The sequence below is a fragment of the Orycteropus afer genome, unplaced genomic scaffold (genome assembly GCF_000298275.1).
Source record: "Orycteropus afer afer isolate SDZICR_OR568_19922 unplaced genomic scaffold, OryAfe1.0 scaffold00064, whole genome shotgun sequence".
NCBI lineage: Eukaryota > Metazoa > Chordata > Mammalia > Tubulidentata > Orycteropodidae > Orycteropus > Orycteropus afer.
Genome location: NW_006921651.1, coordinates 2,585,843 through 2,602,411, shown reverse-complemented (window position 1 = coordinate 2,602,411; position 16,569 = coordinate 2,585,843). Strand labels below are relative to the sequence as shown.

Genomic DNA, 16,569 nt, shown 5'->3' with positions numbered 1-16,569 from the left:
CTTTAGTAGTAGTCCATTTAGGTTAAAAGGCTCTCAAAATAGGACTGGGAAAGAGCTGAAACATTAGTAGACCATATGATTATCCAATTCAAAATGGCCAATACTAGTCCATTTTCACTCACTAATGCCTAGGATATCCATCTTTATGTGTTCATTTCATTTTTGACATCTTCTAGTTTTCCTGGATTCATACTGTGTACATTCTACAGTCCAATTATTAATGGATGTTTGCAGCTGTTTCTTCTCATTTTGAGTTGTGTCACATTAGCAAATGAAGGTCCCAAAAGTTTTACTCTATCCACATTATTAAGGTCGATTCACCTTTGAGGAGGCAGCTTCTTCAGGTATATTTTGAGTTCTTCCAACCTGAGGGGCTGTTCTTCTAACCTTGTATCACACAATGTTCCACTGCTATTCATAAGGTTTTCTGGCCACTTTTTTCAGAAGTCGGCCTCCAAGTCCTTCTTCCTACTCTATCTTAGTCTGGAATCTCTGCTGAAACCTATCCACTATGGGTAATCCTGCTGGTGTTTGAAATACTGGTGACATAACTTCCAGCACCACAGTAACATGCAAGTCAGCACAGTACGACAGACTGACAGATGAGTGGTGGATTTTCACGAGTAGATTGTGAAATTTTCAAACATATGAAAGTATATGTACCCACTACCCAGATTTAACAAGTGTTATCACTTTGATATGTCTGCTTCAGCTTCTTTAAAAGAAAGTACAGATAAAATTGCAGGCAGCTCTATCCCTGCCTAGTCCCTTTTCTCTCCTTCCCTTACCAGAGGAAATATCTAAGGTTTTTATGTTTTTTTCCTATGTGTATGCTCACATTAGGAGCACTGGTAGCATCGTGCCTAAGGGACTTGACTGCTAACCAAAAGGTTGGCAGTTCAAACCCACCAGCCACTCCTTGGAAGGAAGGTTGGGGAATCTACTTCCGTAGTGATACTGTTTTGGAAACCCAAGGAAGGGTTCCTGTGAGTCAGGTCTGACTCGACAGCACATAACAACAATGACAATAACATGTTCACATTAGTATACCACATTCCAAACCAAACTGGTTGCTGTCAAGTCATTTCCAACTTACAGCAACCCTATAGGACAGAGTAGAGATACCCTGTAGAGTTTCTACATTAGGAATGTGTATTTTATGTCTGGAAATTACTTGAGTATCCTCTTTTTAATAATCAACAGCATCCCTTTGTTACTGTTGATTCCAACAAACCAATCCGAGAACTGATTGCAGAGGCAAAGGCCGAGGTAACAGAAGAAGTTGAAGATGGCAAAGAAGATGATGATGATGAGGAAACAGAAAATTCTCTGGTCAGTATTTAGAAAGGAAATTTCATTTAGGCAATTTTTGTAGTTACTTAAAGGATTATTTAAATTCATGTTCTGTTAATTGTATAATACTTTTAATATTGAATGCTATTTACTTTTTTTAATTGTGATTTGGGTGAAGGTTTACAGAGAATACTGTTTACTTTTAAAGTTTATTTAAACATAAGGTAAATTATATGTGGCATGAGAAAGAATTAATTAAAATTAATATTTTAATGATTAAAAGGAACTTTTACCAATGGAATATTTGAAAACTGTTATAGACATATTACGTTTAAATTTTTTATGTTCTGTCTTAAATACATAGTTATTAAATGGTTTGGACTATAGACATGTTTATAAACATGTTTACAAATATCTTTGCAAACATTTTGTCATCTATTTAAATAATTTAAAGTGGAAACATGGCATAAATTATGAGCCTTTTGTTGCTATTAGTTGCTAACTAGAACCCCCTGTTCTTCAGTTGAAGTGGAGCCTAAAACCTTTTGCCATCTAATTGATTCCAGCTTACAGGACAGAGTGGTTGCAGTTGTAGCTAAGGATTAATTGATGGATGCCAAGAGAAAACCTTTAAGTTTAGAGACAAAGCTTAATAGCAAGGTTGCTCCTTGCTACCCATTTTCATTTTATTCATTATATGAGGATTTTTCAATTCTTTAAATTATTTTTATAACATCAACAAGTTTTACTAAATAAAAATATTAAATCATATCTTTAATATTTGATTATATATAATCATAATATATTTAAAATAGTATATTTTGTATAGTATATATATACACACACATACACACACACACACTGTGTTACCATCTTGAGATCATGATTTCACACTAAATATGTATGTATATGTGTGTATATATGTGTGTGTGTGTATACACACACACACACGGTCATCCAGTGACTATTTATTGATCATTTTTTTATGTATTAAAATCTTTTTTAGCCAATACCTGCAAGTAAGCGTGCTTCATCTGACCTTAGTATTGCCAGCTCTGAAGAGGATAAACTTTCACAAAATGCTTGTATTTTGGAATCTGTCTCAGAAAAAACAGAACGTAATACTTCTGAAGATAAATTTAATGGCAAAATTCTTGATGAAAAACCTACCACTGATGAAATTGAAAAAGCAGTGGAGGGTATTAATGAACATGTTAATGATGCTCATTCAGAAGCTATGATTGAATTCCAAAATAGCACAACACTAATTGAAGAGAATGGGAGAGAGGAAAAGAGACCCAAGCTTGAAGATCTGCCTGACACAGAACCCCGGCAAGCTGTGGCTGTCAGCTCGGTCAACGAAGAAGAAAAGAGTAATGTAGAACTAACTCTAGAAACAAATTTTGAACATAATCTGAAACCTGAGGAGGAAAGAGGTCAAGAAAAGCAACCAACATTTGAAAATAAGCTTATGAAAGCTGAAGAAATTAATGATACTGCTATTCCGACAGTGGATTTAGTTTCTCAAGAGACTGGAGAAAAAGAGGTAGATATTCAGGCAGTTGGTAATGAAGTTAAGCTTATAAAGAAAGACACCCAAGAGAAACTGGGAGAAGATGACAAAACTGAAAAAGATGTGATCAGCGATCTAAACAATGTGGTGAGAACAAATGAGGTGGTAGATGTTGCTCAGAAGACAGTTGAAAACAAAGCTGAGGATGCTCAGACAAATGATGGGAAAGGAGTGGTTGAAGTAGATGAGAAATTAGTAGGTAAGCCCAAGGAGGGTCCTGAGACTGGTGGCACTGACGAGGTTCCTGTTAATGAAATAATTGAAACTAATGAGATAGATCAAACATCTTTAGAAGGTAAAAATAAGGAACAATTAGGCAACAATTCAGAGAACATTTTGGAGACCAGGGAGGAACCAGGGACAAATGAAGTTGAGGAAATTACTGAATCAAGTAACACTGAAGAAATAGAGGTCAGAAGTGCAGTGATTGATGCTGATCAGAAGACTATAGGAAGTGAAACTGGGGGTGTTCATAAAGGCACTGCTCAGATAGATATGAAACAAGAAGAAATCCCATGTGAAGTGCCAATTAAAACAGAACCTCAAGTTCCTGCAGCTTCACAGCCCAATGAACCTCAGCCTGTCCCAGTACCTAGTATTAATGTCAACTCTGAAGATGTAGAAGATAAAGGAGAAATAGGTGCTTTATCAAAAACTGAAACCATGTTGCTACCAGAATCTGAGAATCAAAAAGAAAATGATACCGATTCAGGCACTGGCTCTACTGCTGATAATAGCAGCATTGACTTGAATTTATCCATCTCTAGTTTCCTAAGTAAAACTAAAGACAGTGGATCAATATCTTTACAAGTAAGTGTACATGGGTCCTTGTTTGGGTTATTTTTGCTCTGTCATTTGGCAATTTAGAGTTTATATGAACTGATACCTTGAAAATAAAGCAGCACTAAATCAGTATGAAACTATAAAATTCTTAAGGCCTGTAGAGACAATGAATTAACAAGAGCAAAAGAGAGAGAGTCTGGATGTAATTTTAAAATTTTTTGGTAGGACCTCCATGCTTAACTCCTAACTGAAAGGTTGATGGTGTGAGTCTACCCAGAAGTGCCTCAGAAGGAATGCCTGGTGGTTTAATTCCAAAAAACCAGCCACTGGAAACCCTTTGGAGTACGGCTCTGCTCCCACACACACAGGGTCACCTGAGTCACATGGACTCGGTGGTAACTGGTGCTGGGGCCTCATTTTGCCAGCGTGGTATTGATAAATAGTATAGAGTTGGCACTTAGCTGGCTGATTTGGGTTCTGTTACTGCACGTGTTTGGAGACTATTTTAGTAAAAAATCGGTAATATATGAAATAATTGAGAAATTGAAAGAATGATCTCTTTTTAAGAACTTTTAGGAATAAACACTTCTTGATTTACCACTGGCCCATGTAAATGACCACTCTTGCTGCCTCAGTCACAGCTGTTGCGACCATCGTGAGAACCATTCTGGGGGAAACAAAACCAAAAACTAAAGCTCAGAATACTTTGAGCTTTTAGAATATAATTATCAAAATTCTCAAATCTGAGTGTGCTTAAGAATTACCAAGGGGAGCTATATTTAAGTGTGGGGTAGGGCCCAAGGATTTTTTGTAATAAAAGATCCCATGGAATTCTGATACAGGCGAACCATTGACTACTCTTTGTAAAAGTACTTCCTAGAGAGTCTTAAGTAGCACAAGAGAAGACTGTGAAAAGTAGAAGTAACCCAGAAAAACTGACCTTTGGAGCAGGACTCTAGGGCATGATTGATCAGCCTGCCTATCTGCCCCAAATATTACATATATTACCTGAGGTTCCTTCTTGTTGTATTAGTTTAGTTTACTTTGTTTAACTGACTGAAATTTTACAAACCTAAAATTCATTCAGTTGGTTTAATAGCGCTTTTAAAAATGCAAATACTTTCATGAGGATTAAGGATATTAATCATGGATATTTTTACTGAATAAATGGAAAGTTTGCAAGGTAAGTGGAGGTTGATCTGTTTTTTGAAACATGCCGACTGGATTTTAGAGCAGGCCTGTGTAGGGTCCCACGGGCTTAGGCAGAAAGCATGAGGATGCTGAAAGCCTGAAGAATAGAGTAAGAGGATGTGCAGAAAGGGGACTGAAGGTGTCAAAGACAAACTAAAATTTTATGCGTTTTGAGTTTAGTATTTTCACTTGCCACTCTTTTTTCCCCTTTCTGACTCCTTCACTCATATCAAAACAAGTAATTATCTGCTCTCAGTGCTTACCTGTATACCACAATGTATTTCTTTTTTACTTTTATTTTTTATTGTGCTTTAGGTGCAAGTTTACAGAGGAGAGTTTGTTTTACATTTGACATTTCATGTACATTTGGTTTCACTAACCCATTACCATCCCCAACCCTAAACCATTCTCATGTACCATGATGTATTTGAAGAGCTCTTACACTTCTTTTGCATTTAAAAGCTTTTGGATACCAGCTGAAGAATGAAAAGTTTGGCCTTGGAAAAGAATTTTAGCCATTAGCTAGCAGGGGGTCTGGGAGTTTTGGAGGATAGTAGAGATGCTGTCTTTCTCATAACTGGAGATGAAGGAGGGCTGTTGATATTATTGCTAGTTAAATAGATTATTGATTCCTAGTCCTGGCAGTATTTAAAAATTAGCTGGGGATACTTTTCAAAATCTAGATTTCCAGATATCTACGGATTTACTGATTTAGAGTCTTTAAGGATTGAGCCCCAGGAATTTAAGTGTTGTCAGTGATTCGAAAACTGTGAAAAACAGAGGTACCTGAGACCTTACAAAGTGAAAAGAGAAAGAAAAAAATTGTATGTAAAAATATACTCATTAGTCTTTTGTGTGAATTGCTCATTATCACTGTGCCTAATTATTATTTGGTACAGTAAAAGTTACATGTAATTGCATAATTAAACTGGATGCTTTCACTTCTTAAAAGTTTTATTTGAACTCGTTTGTAAATCGGGTAAGGGAGACAAGATTTAAGGTGACATAATTGGCTCTACAGGTAAGTAGTACTTGTTGGGTGCTGCTGAGTCAGTTCCAGCTGGCAGTGGCCCTCTGACAGAGTAGAACTCCCCGCGGGTTTTCTTGGCTGTAGTCTTTATGGAAGCAGATCACTGCTGGGTGGATTCGAATCACCAACCTTTAGATGAGCAGCCAGGTGCTTACCCATCTTGCCTCCAGGGCTCCTCTGCCGATGAATGTTACTGCTTTATTATAATACTTTGTACATGTCTTGTTTATCGTCTTTGTAGCTGTTCAGTTTTTTAAAGAATATGTTCTTTACCTCTAGTGTTTCCCTATAAATACTAACTAAAATAAAATCTGACTCAGGAAACAAGAAGACAAAAGAAAACATTGAAGAAGACACGCAAATTTGTTGTTGATGGTGTAGAAGTGAGTGTAACAACATCAAAGATAGTTACAGATAGTGATTCCAAAACCGAAGAGCTGAGGTTTCTTAGGTGAGTAGAGAAACAGCATAATTAAAACTGTATTTATGACTTTTTTCTGGTCTCTATGAAGTCTAGAGAATAGAGAAAACCAGGGTAAATTACTGGCTAATTTTGTGTCATTCTTTCATTACTTTTCTATTTAAAAAAAAAATATGTTATTTTTTAGCATTACTTCAAAGATACTTGCTTTCTTTCTCATCACCAATACATTTTTTCAGACGTCAGGAGCTCCGGGAATTAAGATTTCTTCAAAAAGAAGAGCAAAGAGCACAGCAGCAGCTCAACAGTAAACTGCAGCAACAGCGAGAACAAATTTTCCGGCGCTTTGAGCAAGAAATGATGGTAAAGTCTTTAGATTTTTGTACCACTTTGTAAATGAATTTTAGTGCTTAAAAAACAAAGTGAAACCGAAAAGCACTAGCAGGTTTTCGAGTTTGTTCACTGATTCCTGAGGCTTCTCTGGCTTTGTGACATAATCCTGGCCTTTACTTAAACTCTTTGGTGGTCTAGCTGTCTTTTTTGGTCCTTTTCACTGGAAAGAATCTTCCATCCAAGTCTTGATATCACTAGTCACTTCTCTATTGAGAGCTGCTGGAGAAAATAGTGCTGATGAGTCTAGGGTAATTGTCACTGAACCCCTTCAGTTTTTGTCTTGCCCAGAGTCAGAAAAGGATATGGTTGTGATTTAAAATTCTGATAACGTCTGTTGAACATTTAGCACATTTTTTATGTTACGGTATTTTTGTTTTGAATATAGTCCTTTTGCTGTACTTGAAATTGTAAGTAACAAGTCTTGTTTTATGCTAACTGTGGCATTGTTACTATATTTGTTGGATCATAACTCAGAATTCCTAAGAAAATACTTTTGTTCCGAGTATTTTTACAATACTTATAGTGGATTTTCCAGAACCTTATCAGCACTGTTCCCCTTTCCCTCCAAAACATTCTAAAATGTTTTAGTTTTTGTGTTATTTTTAGAAGATACTGCCCTTTCCAAATAGTTACCTATACCAAAATTGCAGTATTACTGTTATGTAATCAGAAATTTTTGTTGTTGAAAGAGATTTATACCAAAAAGATTTGTTTCAATGGAATAGGTATTTATTTTAAAAAACTTAAGCAGAAAGAGTAGACTTGAAAATGGCAAGTAATTTTATATTATTAAAATAGACTTCAAGTAAGGTTTTGCTTAATCAAAATTTTTATTGCATAAATACAGACATTTTTTCCTCCTACTTTAATACTTTATAGCAACTGGATATTTTTCTAGTTTTGCATAAAATATTGAGAATTCTTTTACTTGTATAATAGAAAAAATATTTTCCATGTTAAAAAAAATGAACTGCTAATCTTTTTGAAGAATTTCTTAATGTATTTTAGTGTATCTTGAGCTGAGTAGTGAGGAATTAAATTTGACTTCTTCGGTATTACATAAGTTATATCACATCATTAAATTTAAGTGCTAGTTAGGTGCTTTTAGTATGTATCTTTAGTATAATGAAATATGTGTGATAGAAAGTGAAATAATCTTGAGCTACATTGTTTCACAGAGTAAAAAGCGACAATATGACCAAGAAATTGAGAATCTAGAAAAACAGCAGAAACAGACCATTGAACGTCTAGAACAAGAACACACAAATCGCTTGCGAGATGAAGCCAAACGCATTAAAGGGGAACAAGAGAAAGAGCTGTCCAAATTTCAGAATGTGCTAAAGAATCGAAAGAAGGAGGTAAGCGTAACTACTGATTTTAATTACTAGAGCTATTTTCATGTATACTTAGGATTATCTCATTTGTTATCTCATTCAGTCTTCCCAAGTGTCATATAGGGTAGTAGTAAGCCCAGTCATTATCCCCATTTTATTGCCAAGAAAACTGGAATGAGAGAGGTTTAAGGGGCTTGCTCTAGTTTACAAAGCTTCTAGTAAGTACCAGGTAAACCTTGAACCAATCTTCAGATTGAGTCTAATCCATCTTTCTTCCATTCTACCATTTCTCCTTTATTAATGCAAAATTTAAAGCCTTATATAGAAATAGTTTTTAACAGAAAACTTACTATGTTGTGTTTGAAGGCAGCAGCACTAATTCATTTTATCATTTATTATTTATCATCTTTAGTTCATACTTTTAATAATTTGTTTCTCTTGATTAGCTTGATTGATTGCCTTTCTTGGACATTTTGCCAAAACAAAGCCTGAGTAGCCTGAAATTTGAGATAATATCTATAAGTTCATCACATTGTGAGGTGCTTTCTATAGTCATGAGTAGAAAATACCTGTAAAGTCACTTGATTCTGAGTTTTTTTGTTTTTCCTGAACTGTTCCATATTGTTAAAGAATCGCTTTATAGTGTTATTTACTGTAAAGGATTATCACTGATTCAGAGGAGGATTTACATATTAGTGTGTCTTTTTGTCTAAATTAAAATAAAAATAAGACAACTTTACGTATAAGCACTTTTCAGAGATAATGATTTATTCTACATTGTCAGTGTAGGAGAAGGATTTACCTTTTCATGGTATTGACTCTAGGGATAATAATGATTATCAGTTCTTTTAGGGTTAGAACAAAATAAATCTCAGCTGAGCTACTACATGTATTTTCATGTTTGTTACACATCTCAGATGCTCAGATTTATTTACATTAACTTGTAAATTATGAAGAAAATGGAACATCATATTGCTGAATCTTAAGGATCTACTTAACACTGATAAATACAGTGCATTTTAGTTTCTTTTTACAGAGAGAAATGAAATGGGGTGTAATTTTATTTTATGTGGCTACCATTTCTAAAAATTATGGTTTTGTTATTCATTACGTTTTATATAGAAGTGCTGTATATACTATGATGTATGACTTTATTGGGACTACTTACTAATTTTCTTAAAACCATGAGTAGTTTTTATTAAGAGGTTATTCTTTATATCAGATTAAATGCAATAAAATTTCTGGATTAACAATTTAATCCTAGATACATAGAATTCTCTAGTTATATTGTCTGTTGCTGGGTAGGAGAGTTTTAGTCAGTGAATGTGTTGAGATCATGATGTGCATATTTTAAATAATTATGTTTTTTTTCTTATCACTAAACTTCTTGCATTTGGGGAGTTTCTTCCTTTTAATGGTGATTTGGTTTCATGGGGGGTTACTGGTGGGAAATTTTAAATACCCTGTGTTAAATCAAAATCAGTCTCTTTCACAGACCATGTGGTGATTTGGAATCTGGTTTCTTTTGGTGCTTCTACTTGTAAACACATGAATATTTGTCGTAGTTAAATTGCAGACCTATTGTTAGAGCACACATCTAGAATTTTGAAATGTGAAAAAGGAGGAGCTCTAAAGTATATTTTATATTATACTTCATCTGGTGTAAATCACAGCCTACTAAACTTATTTTAAGAGTGCTTATATTATCAAATTAAAAGTTGACAAGCTTGCTTAAATTGTCAGCAAAGGAAATTATTATCCTACACAAAATTACTTATACTCATTTTTACCACACTGTATAAATAATGGTGTGTTTTGTGGGGAAAAAAAAAACCAAAATTCAGTATTCATTTATTTTTCTTACGTATATTTTAAGGTTTGTCTTTCCCTCCCCTTCTTTTTAATTTCATTAGGTGAATTACATTTTAATTATTTCTTTAGTATTATCAAGCCATGTATGAAATTTTACACTTTTTAAAATGGCATTAGCTTTCTTTATTTTCAATATTTCAAGCAGTGTCAAATGATATGTTTGTCATTTTACGATCTTTCAAGAAGGTCAGTTGAGTTTATCACATTTAGTTCAGCATCAGTATTGCAACTGTTCTTCACTGATTGGACCTTTAAGAGAGAAGATGATAATAGGGATAATTAAGCAACTATATGGTGTAATGTCTCTTTCCGCACTGAGATCAAGCATGTTCTGTCCTTTCGTTCTTTTTCACCAAACTAACACCTGTGCTAATGCATGTTGCAAAAACTCTTAACAACTTTAATATTTGACTTGTAGCTTGTCTGCTCACAAAAATGCTTGCTGTGGAGAAAGTATTATTTCCCCACCTCCTGCATGCTTATACACTGTAGGTTATAAATGAAGTGGAGAAAGCACCCAAAGAGCTGAGAAAAGAGCTCATGAAACGCAGGAAAGAGGAGCTTGCACAAAGCCAGCATGCTCAGGTAACAGCAGCAGCTTAATGCTACTAAAAACAGAAAGCAGCATTATTCTCACAGCTCAATAAGCCGTGGTCGAAAGGGTAAATTTAACTGCAATTCTTATGTGACGTTGACTTCTTCTCATTCAGAGGAACCCAGGATATTTTTGATGTAGTTCTAAATTCACACTAATGGTGACATTTAAGCTGTTAGTATGGAATTAAGTGGAATGTTTGGGAAACTGATTTCAGATGAAATAAATATGTTAATGTATAATCCACTGTTACGTGATACTAATATCATAGAAGCTTATGGTTTTTTAGTAATGCCAGTGTTTGATAGAAGGCTTTTAGGGCAGAAAAATAGAGGGTGAGAATATAAGCTTTGTGCATAGGAAAAGAATACTTACTAAAAGGCCATTATTTCTGTTAAGTTCAAAATTAGAAGAAAAATGGTAAAAGATAACCTTAAATAGTAAATCAAATATTTTTTTACTTATAAACTTGATTACATAAAAAACTCTAAAACCAGGTTTTAAATATGAAACACGTTTTTCTTTCTGAGTTGGAAGTATAAATCTAGCAGTTAAAAGAATAGACGATTTTTACCTATGTAGAATTAAAGAAACTTGATTCTAAGTTATGATAGATACAGCTAATAAAGACGGTAAAGTATTAGTATTTTCAAGAAAATTTCCTAGAACTGTTTCACATGTTTTTTACAAGGTCTTTTATTCTGAGAAGGGTGAGTTTTTTAAATAAATTTGCGCTCAGCCTGGAATCAAAGATAGAGAAGTAAGCTCAATTTTTAATTAATATGTCAGTGAAAGGAAGAAGAGACATGGGTTATGTATTAGTTGTTACTTTGAATAATCTTTATGATGTGATTTTATTGACTTAAAAAGTAGTTCCTAGGCTTTTGGATTTCATAGACCCATTAAAACAAACAAACAAAAAAAAAACAAATAATAAAAACCATTGGGAAACATGACAAATAGATTACCGTTACAAGTTTTTTCATTTGCGAGGTAAGAATATTTTAAAACTGCCATTTGCTTGTCATCATCATTTCAAATGGGAGAATATTTTTAACACTAAGGAAAAGTAATTTCAAAATTTAATAAAACTAGCGTATTTTAATAAACTTAGTTTTTATTTTTCCTGTCATGAACTAGTAAAAAATTTCATCTTGATCCAGTAGGAGCTCTGGTAGCATAGTGCCTAAGGCACTTGACGCTAACTAGAAGGCTGGTGGTTCAAACCCACCAACCACTCCTTGGGAGGAAAACTGGGCAATCTACTTCTGTAGTGATACTGCCTTGGAAACCCAAGGAGGGCTCACTATGAGTCGGTCGGACTCAACAGCACATAGCAACAACAGTAACAATAGCATATGCAACATTTGTGATGGTCAAGTACTATTCTAAATGCTTTACATGTATTAAGTCATTAATCTCCCAACAAATTATGAGGTAGTTACTCTTATTAACCCCATTTTACTAGTGAGGGAACTAAAGCACAGGAATAGTGAGTGACTCTCCAACGTCACACCTCTGGTTAGTGGTAGAGCCAGGGTTTGCATCCAGGCAAGTGCAGCTCTTAGTTCATGCACTAGACCAATACATCATACTGCTTGACTCTTAGGTGTTTAAACCACCTTTTCTGCCTGCTCTGAACTTTCATCAGTCTAGTGACCTAGTAGTGGTTGGTGGCCATGTCTATTAATCGGTGAAGAAGAAAGCAGTCCTTGCTGACCACCACCCTACTGTGGGATACTTTGTATTTCAAGCCAGGTAGTAACAATATGGTTTTGACTTTTAATGGAATATGGATAGCTTTTTTTTTATTCCAAAAAGTGATATATCAGACCCTAGTGTTGAAACTGAGAATTTGTCTTTGAATGAATTAATGAACTTACAAGGTAATAGGACTTTGTTGGTGATTTTTCATATAATTTCGGGGGGCTGGCCTGCATTTTCTGACTAAATTTTTCTCTGTAAATTTAATAATTAAGAAATTTCAAAAGTATTTCTGTGTAGTTGCTGCTTTTGATGAACGTGCTGTGGAACCTGATAACTCTACAGAGTCCATTTTAAACTTTTTTTAAAAAATTAATAAATAACAGTCATGGAACTAGAATGTATTTGATCTGAGTTCAGTGGCTTTTCAGACTGTGTTCCAGGCACTCTTGAGTTTGGCATAAATATGAGTGTCCTAGGACTCCGGGTCAGGCTGCTTCTACTTCAAGCAAAGCAGCACCACTTTTTATGTTTTTAAAACTAGGATTTTAAAAAGAGTTTTTTAAAGAGGATTTTACTAGTTGAAAAACAGCAGCAGCAAACTAGTTTGGAAACTACTGATCTAGTTCAAATCCTTCATTTTATAGATAAGAGGCCCCCCTTGTTAAGTGACTTGTTCTGGGCCTCAAGAAACTCAACATTTGTGTAATGATTCTTTCCATTAACAAAAAGTCATTTGAATATCTTCTTACCTGGGAGGTGTGTTGTATTCTGCTCCACAGGGTGTTGCTCAGGTCATGATTCAGTCCTTTCAGTTGTCATCCTTTGCAGTCTTCAGCGCCCCCCAAATGCAGGACGTAAGTCCCGCGTGCCAGTAGTTCTTGCTTTATCTGCTTTGTCTTTGACTCACATGTGCCTTTTCATTGTTGGCTTCATTTGCTAAAATTGATAGATGATGATGTCAGAAATGACAGAAATAGTACTAACCTGACATTGACTTTGTGATACAGTGCTCTTCACAGAGTTTTCACGTTTCATTGTCACTGCTACCACCGTAACACAGGGATGGAGCGTGTCATTTTACAGAGAAGAAATCAAGGCACAGGAGACTTACGTGACGTATGAAGTCACACAAGAGATTCAATGGTAGAGCTGGAGCTAGAACACTTCTAAGACAGTGTTCTCTTTTTTTTATCTGCCCTACCATATAATTTTAATTTGTGATTTTCATCTTAAATAAAGTATCTTCCCAATAGTATTTATAAGTTCTGCACATGTGAGAAATTGAATGCTGTGATTAGATTTTTATCTTTGTGTGAAGTGACATTTTGATTGCATATATGTTTATGTAGATGTCTTAATTATGGGTATGGTCAGAAAAGCCATATTAAAAGTAGTGATTTTAGTTCCATTTCACTCTAGCTTTCATTCATTCAAATTCTCAGTAATGAATAGTGAGTTGCTATTCTCTTTATTGTAGTTTTAAATTAAGTCTGGAATCCCATGCTGTATTCTTTCTCACAGTTTCCATAGGGAATTGACTAGCTAATTTAACACTATAATTTTTGTTTGTGATGTTTGATATACACAACTGGAGTAGATAGAATACAGCTTGATTTCAAACCCTTCTTTCTCCTCTCCTGGAATTAGACATTTTTTTTTTTCCATTGGCAGCTGTTGGACTCTTACAGTTTTCTAAAATAGTAAGCAAAACACTGATTTTTTTTTAAAGGAGAGAGAGAAACTATGAATTATGATCACTTTTCTGATCATTTCCATTTTTAGCCTTTTTTTTGCCTTAAAATGATCAAAATCTTTGCAAATAGTCCAGTATGTCATAACCCTTTCTAACAGTTTTCTAGCACCCAGAGTTGTACTTTTAATGTTTATAGTTATCTAATAGAAAATTCCTTATGCTTGTACATTTAAAGGGCATTCATTTACGATTTATGTGTCCATTTTTAAAAATGACTTTTGGCCTTAAGACTTCAAGTTCTTTTATTTGTTCCTCCTAGTGATCACATCCATCTGTCACTTTTTTTTTTAAGGTGAATGATATTTGTTCAATCTTTGAAATGTTAAGATCTCTTTCCTTTTAATTACTCCTAAGAGTAATTTCTAATTACAAATTTCATTGTGAATGTACTGTACTTGAGTTTTGAAGTCAGGAGATTTAATGGAAACTCAATAATATTAAATTTTAATTTCTTTTGCAGTAATAAAATATATTCATTAATATGAGAGGGACTTTCAGGTGATTTTTGGATTTAATATAAAAATCTTTTGTGACTGACTATATAGTCATTCAGACTCTGCTTACCTGTTCAAGTCCATAGCTCTACAATGCAGCTAGTTTCTTTGCTAGCTCTGATTGTTAGGAAGCCGTTCCTTATGTTGGGCTTATATCTGCGTACCTTGACTCTTAATCCTACCTTTACCTCTGGAGCAGCACAATGCTACTTTTACTCACTTCTGTGTAAGTCTTAGCTGTTCTCTTCCCCCGTGTATTTGCTGCTTCAGAGCATCATTTCCTGGTTTTTCCAGTCATGTATTGTGAGGCATGGTTTCTGGACCCTTTATTCTAGTTTTGAGTTTGCTGTGGTTTATTTTTGAACTTGTAAGTGTGTGATACTAAGAGACAAACTATTCTTTGTGTAGTCCAACAGACAAAGTACTTGGTGCCAATAAAGTAGAAGCTCCTTGAGGATAAAAACTGTTAATTTTTGTAACCCTTGTGCTTAGTATAGCACCCAGCATTTGCATAATAAAGATTTTCTTTGAAGTGAACTCTTGCTTGCTTAGTCTAAACATGAATATGTTATAGTAATATGACCAAAAATTGCACTGATCAGAAATTTCATTCACTTGTATATGTAGTGACACTGGCTTATTTACCTTTTTTATTCCATATAAATAATGTGTTTATTCATCCCATCTTATACTTTTGGACTTGATTTCTTTGAGCTTAAATGTAAGATTTACATTTACACTACTTAATTAGGACTCATTTTTCCTGTTTCTGTGTGCACACCTGCACACATGCAAATACATACACATATATATTTAAATTCTATATATAATAGTAAAAATTTTGAACAAAAGAGAGCCCTTTGATATATCTATAGGTTATTTATTAAATAAGTTTTACATACAGAAATTTTATCACAAACTTAAAGAAATAATAATTTTTATTACAAATAATATTTACTGTAGGAAAAAAAAGACAATTTAGAGAGGCTTGAACAGTTTCCTTTTTTTATTATAATGGCTTAAAAGATAGGCATGCAGATTTTGTATCTCTTTACCCAAAAGCCCTTATTCTAGATGTTGAGTTTCTTTTGGCTATAATAAAATTATATAGGTGTAGTCAAGTTGGTAATTTCATTTTATAGAAGCAATTTCTTAGGCTTTTCTTCTATAATTTTCTGTCTTCCTATTTATGCTAAAATGTCTCTGATGAGATACAGATGAGACAGCAAGTGTGACTCCAGGTTCCTTTAATACAATGTCATGAACTGTAAGGAACTGATTCTGACCTCTAGAATCAAATCCAGTTGCCATAGAGTTAATTCTGACTCATGGTAACACCATGTGTACAGAGTGAAACTAGACCCTATAGAGTTTCCAAGGCTGTGACGTTCTGGAAGCAGAGCGCCAGCTCTTTTCCAAGGTGCCTCGGTGGGTTCAAACTGCCAACCTTTTGGTTAGTTGTCCAGTGCTTAACTATTTGCACCACCATCCAGGAAGTCCAGAAACACTGCAGTGAGGCAAACATCTTGAGGAACATTGCTAGACTGACTACCTTGTGTCCTGAACACTAGGTTGGTAGCAATCCAGATCATTGGCAGGCTCTGTCCAAGTCGTAAGAATAGTTCTAAAATGGATCTTGGGTTTTTCTCCTCTTGGATATACCAGAGGAGGGATTATGGGGAGGAGTGCTACTTCAATTCTAACTTTCCAAATCTAAACTGATCTGAATATCCCTTGAGGTAATCACAAACCAGTATAACTGCTAAGAAAGCAATGGAGGTCCAAATATTTACTGGCCAGATTTATATTTCTTTAATTTGGATTTTTTTTTTCTTTTACAAATATATGATCTAGCATAAAGACTACAAGTCATTGTAACATTTCTTTTTCTTACACAGTAATTGAATTTTTTAAAATCATAAAATTGGCATTTGGGTAAATAGTGTATACTCAAATACTTGAATGAACGAATTAATCCCAAATAAAATGTATTATTAGGACCCTGGATTATAAAGGAATTTTGTTTCTAGATCTATAATATGTAACTTTCTTGTCCTATTCCCAGCTCACATCTCTCTGGTAATGAATTATTTCTCATTAAGTCCTCAGCCCTTGTTCTCTTTTTCAGAC

General features: G+C 34.4%; 1 protein-coding gene across 1 annotated transcript in view; it reads left to right on the top strand.

Moving 5' to 3' along the window:
- The window catches only part of SLK (STE20 like kinase), a 46,177-nt gene that overhangs the window by 21,662 nt on the left and 7,946 nt on the right, over positions 1 to 16,569 (top strand). Inside the window, exons 8-13 of the mRNA XM_007939868.2 lie at positions 1,204 to 1,332; positions 2,300 to 3,676; positions 6,191 to 6,321; positions 6,531 to 6,654; positions 7,863 to 8,042; positions 10,383 to 10,475. Coding sequence (XP_007938059.1) covers positions 1,204 to 1,332; positions 2,300 to 3,676; positions 6,191 to 6,321; positions 6,531 to 6,654; positions 7,863 to 8,042; positions 10,383 to 10,475 — 2,034 coding nt within the window. The remainder of the gene's footprint in view (positions 1 to 1,203; positions 1,333 to 2,299; positions 3,677 to 6,190; positions 6,322 to 6,530; positions 6,655 to 7,862; positions 8,043 to 10,382; positions 10,476 to 16,569) is intronic.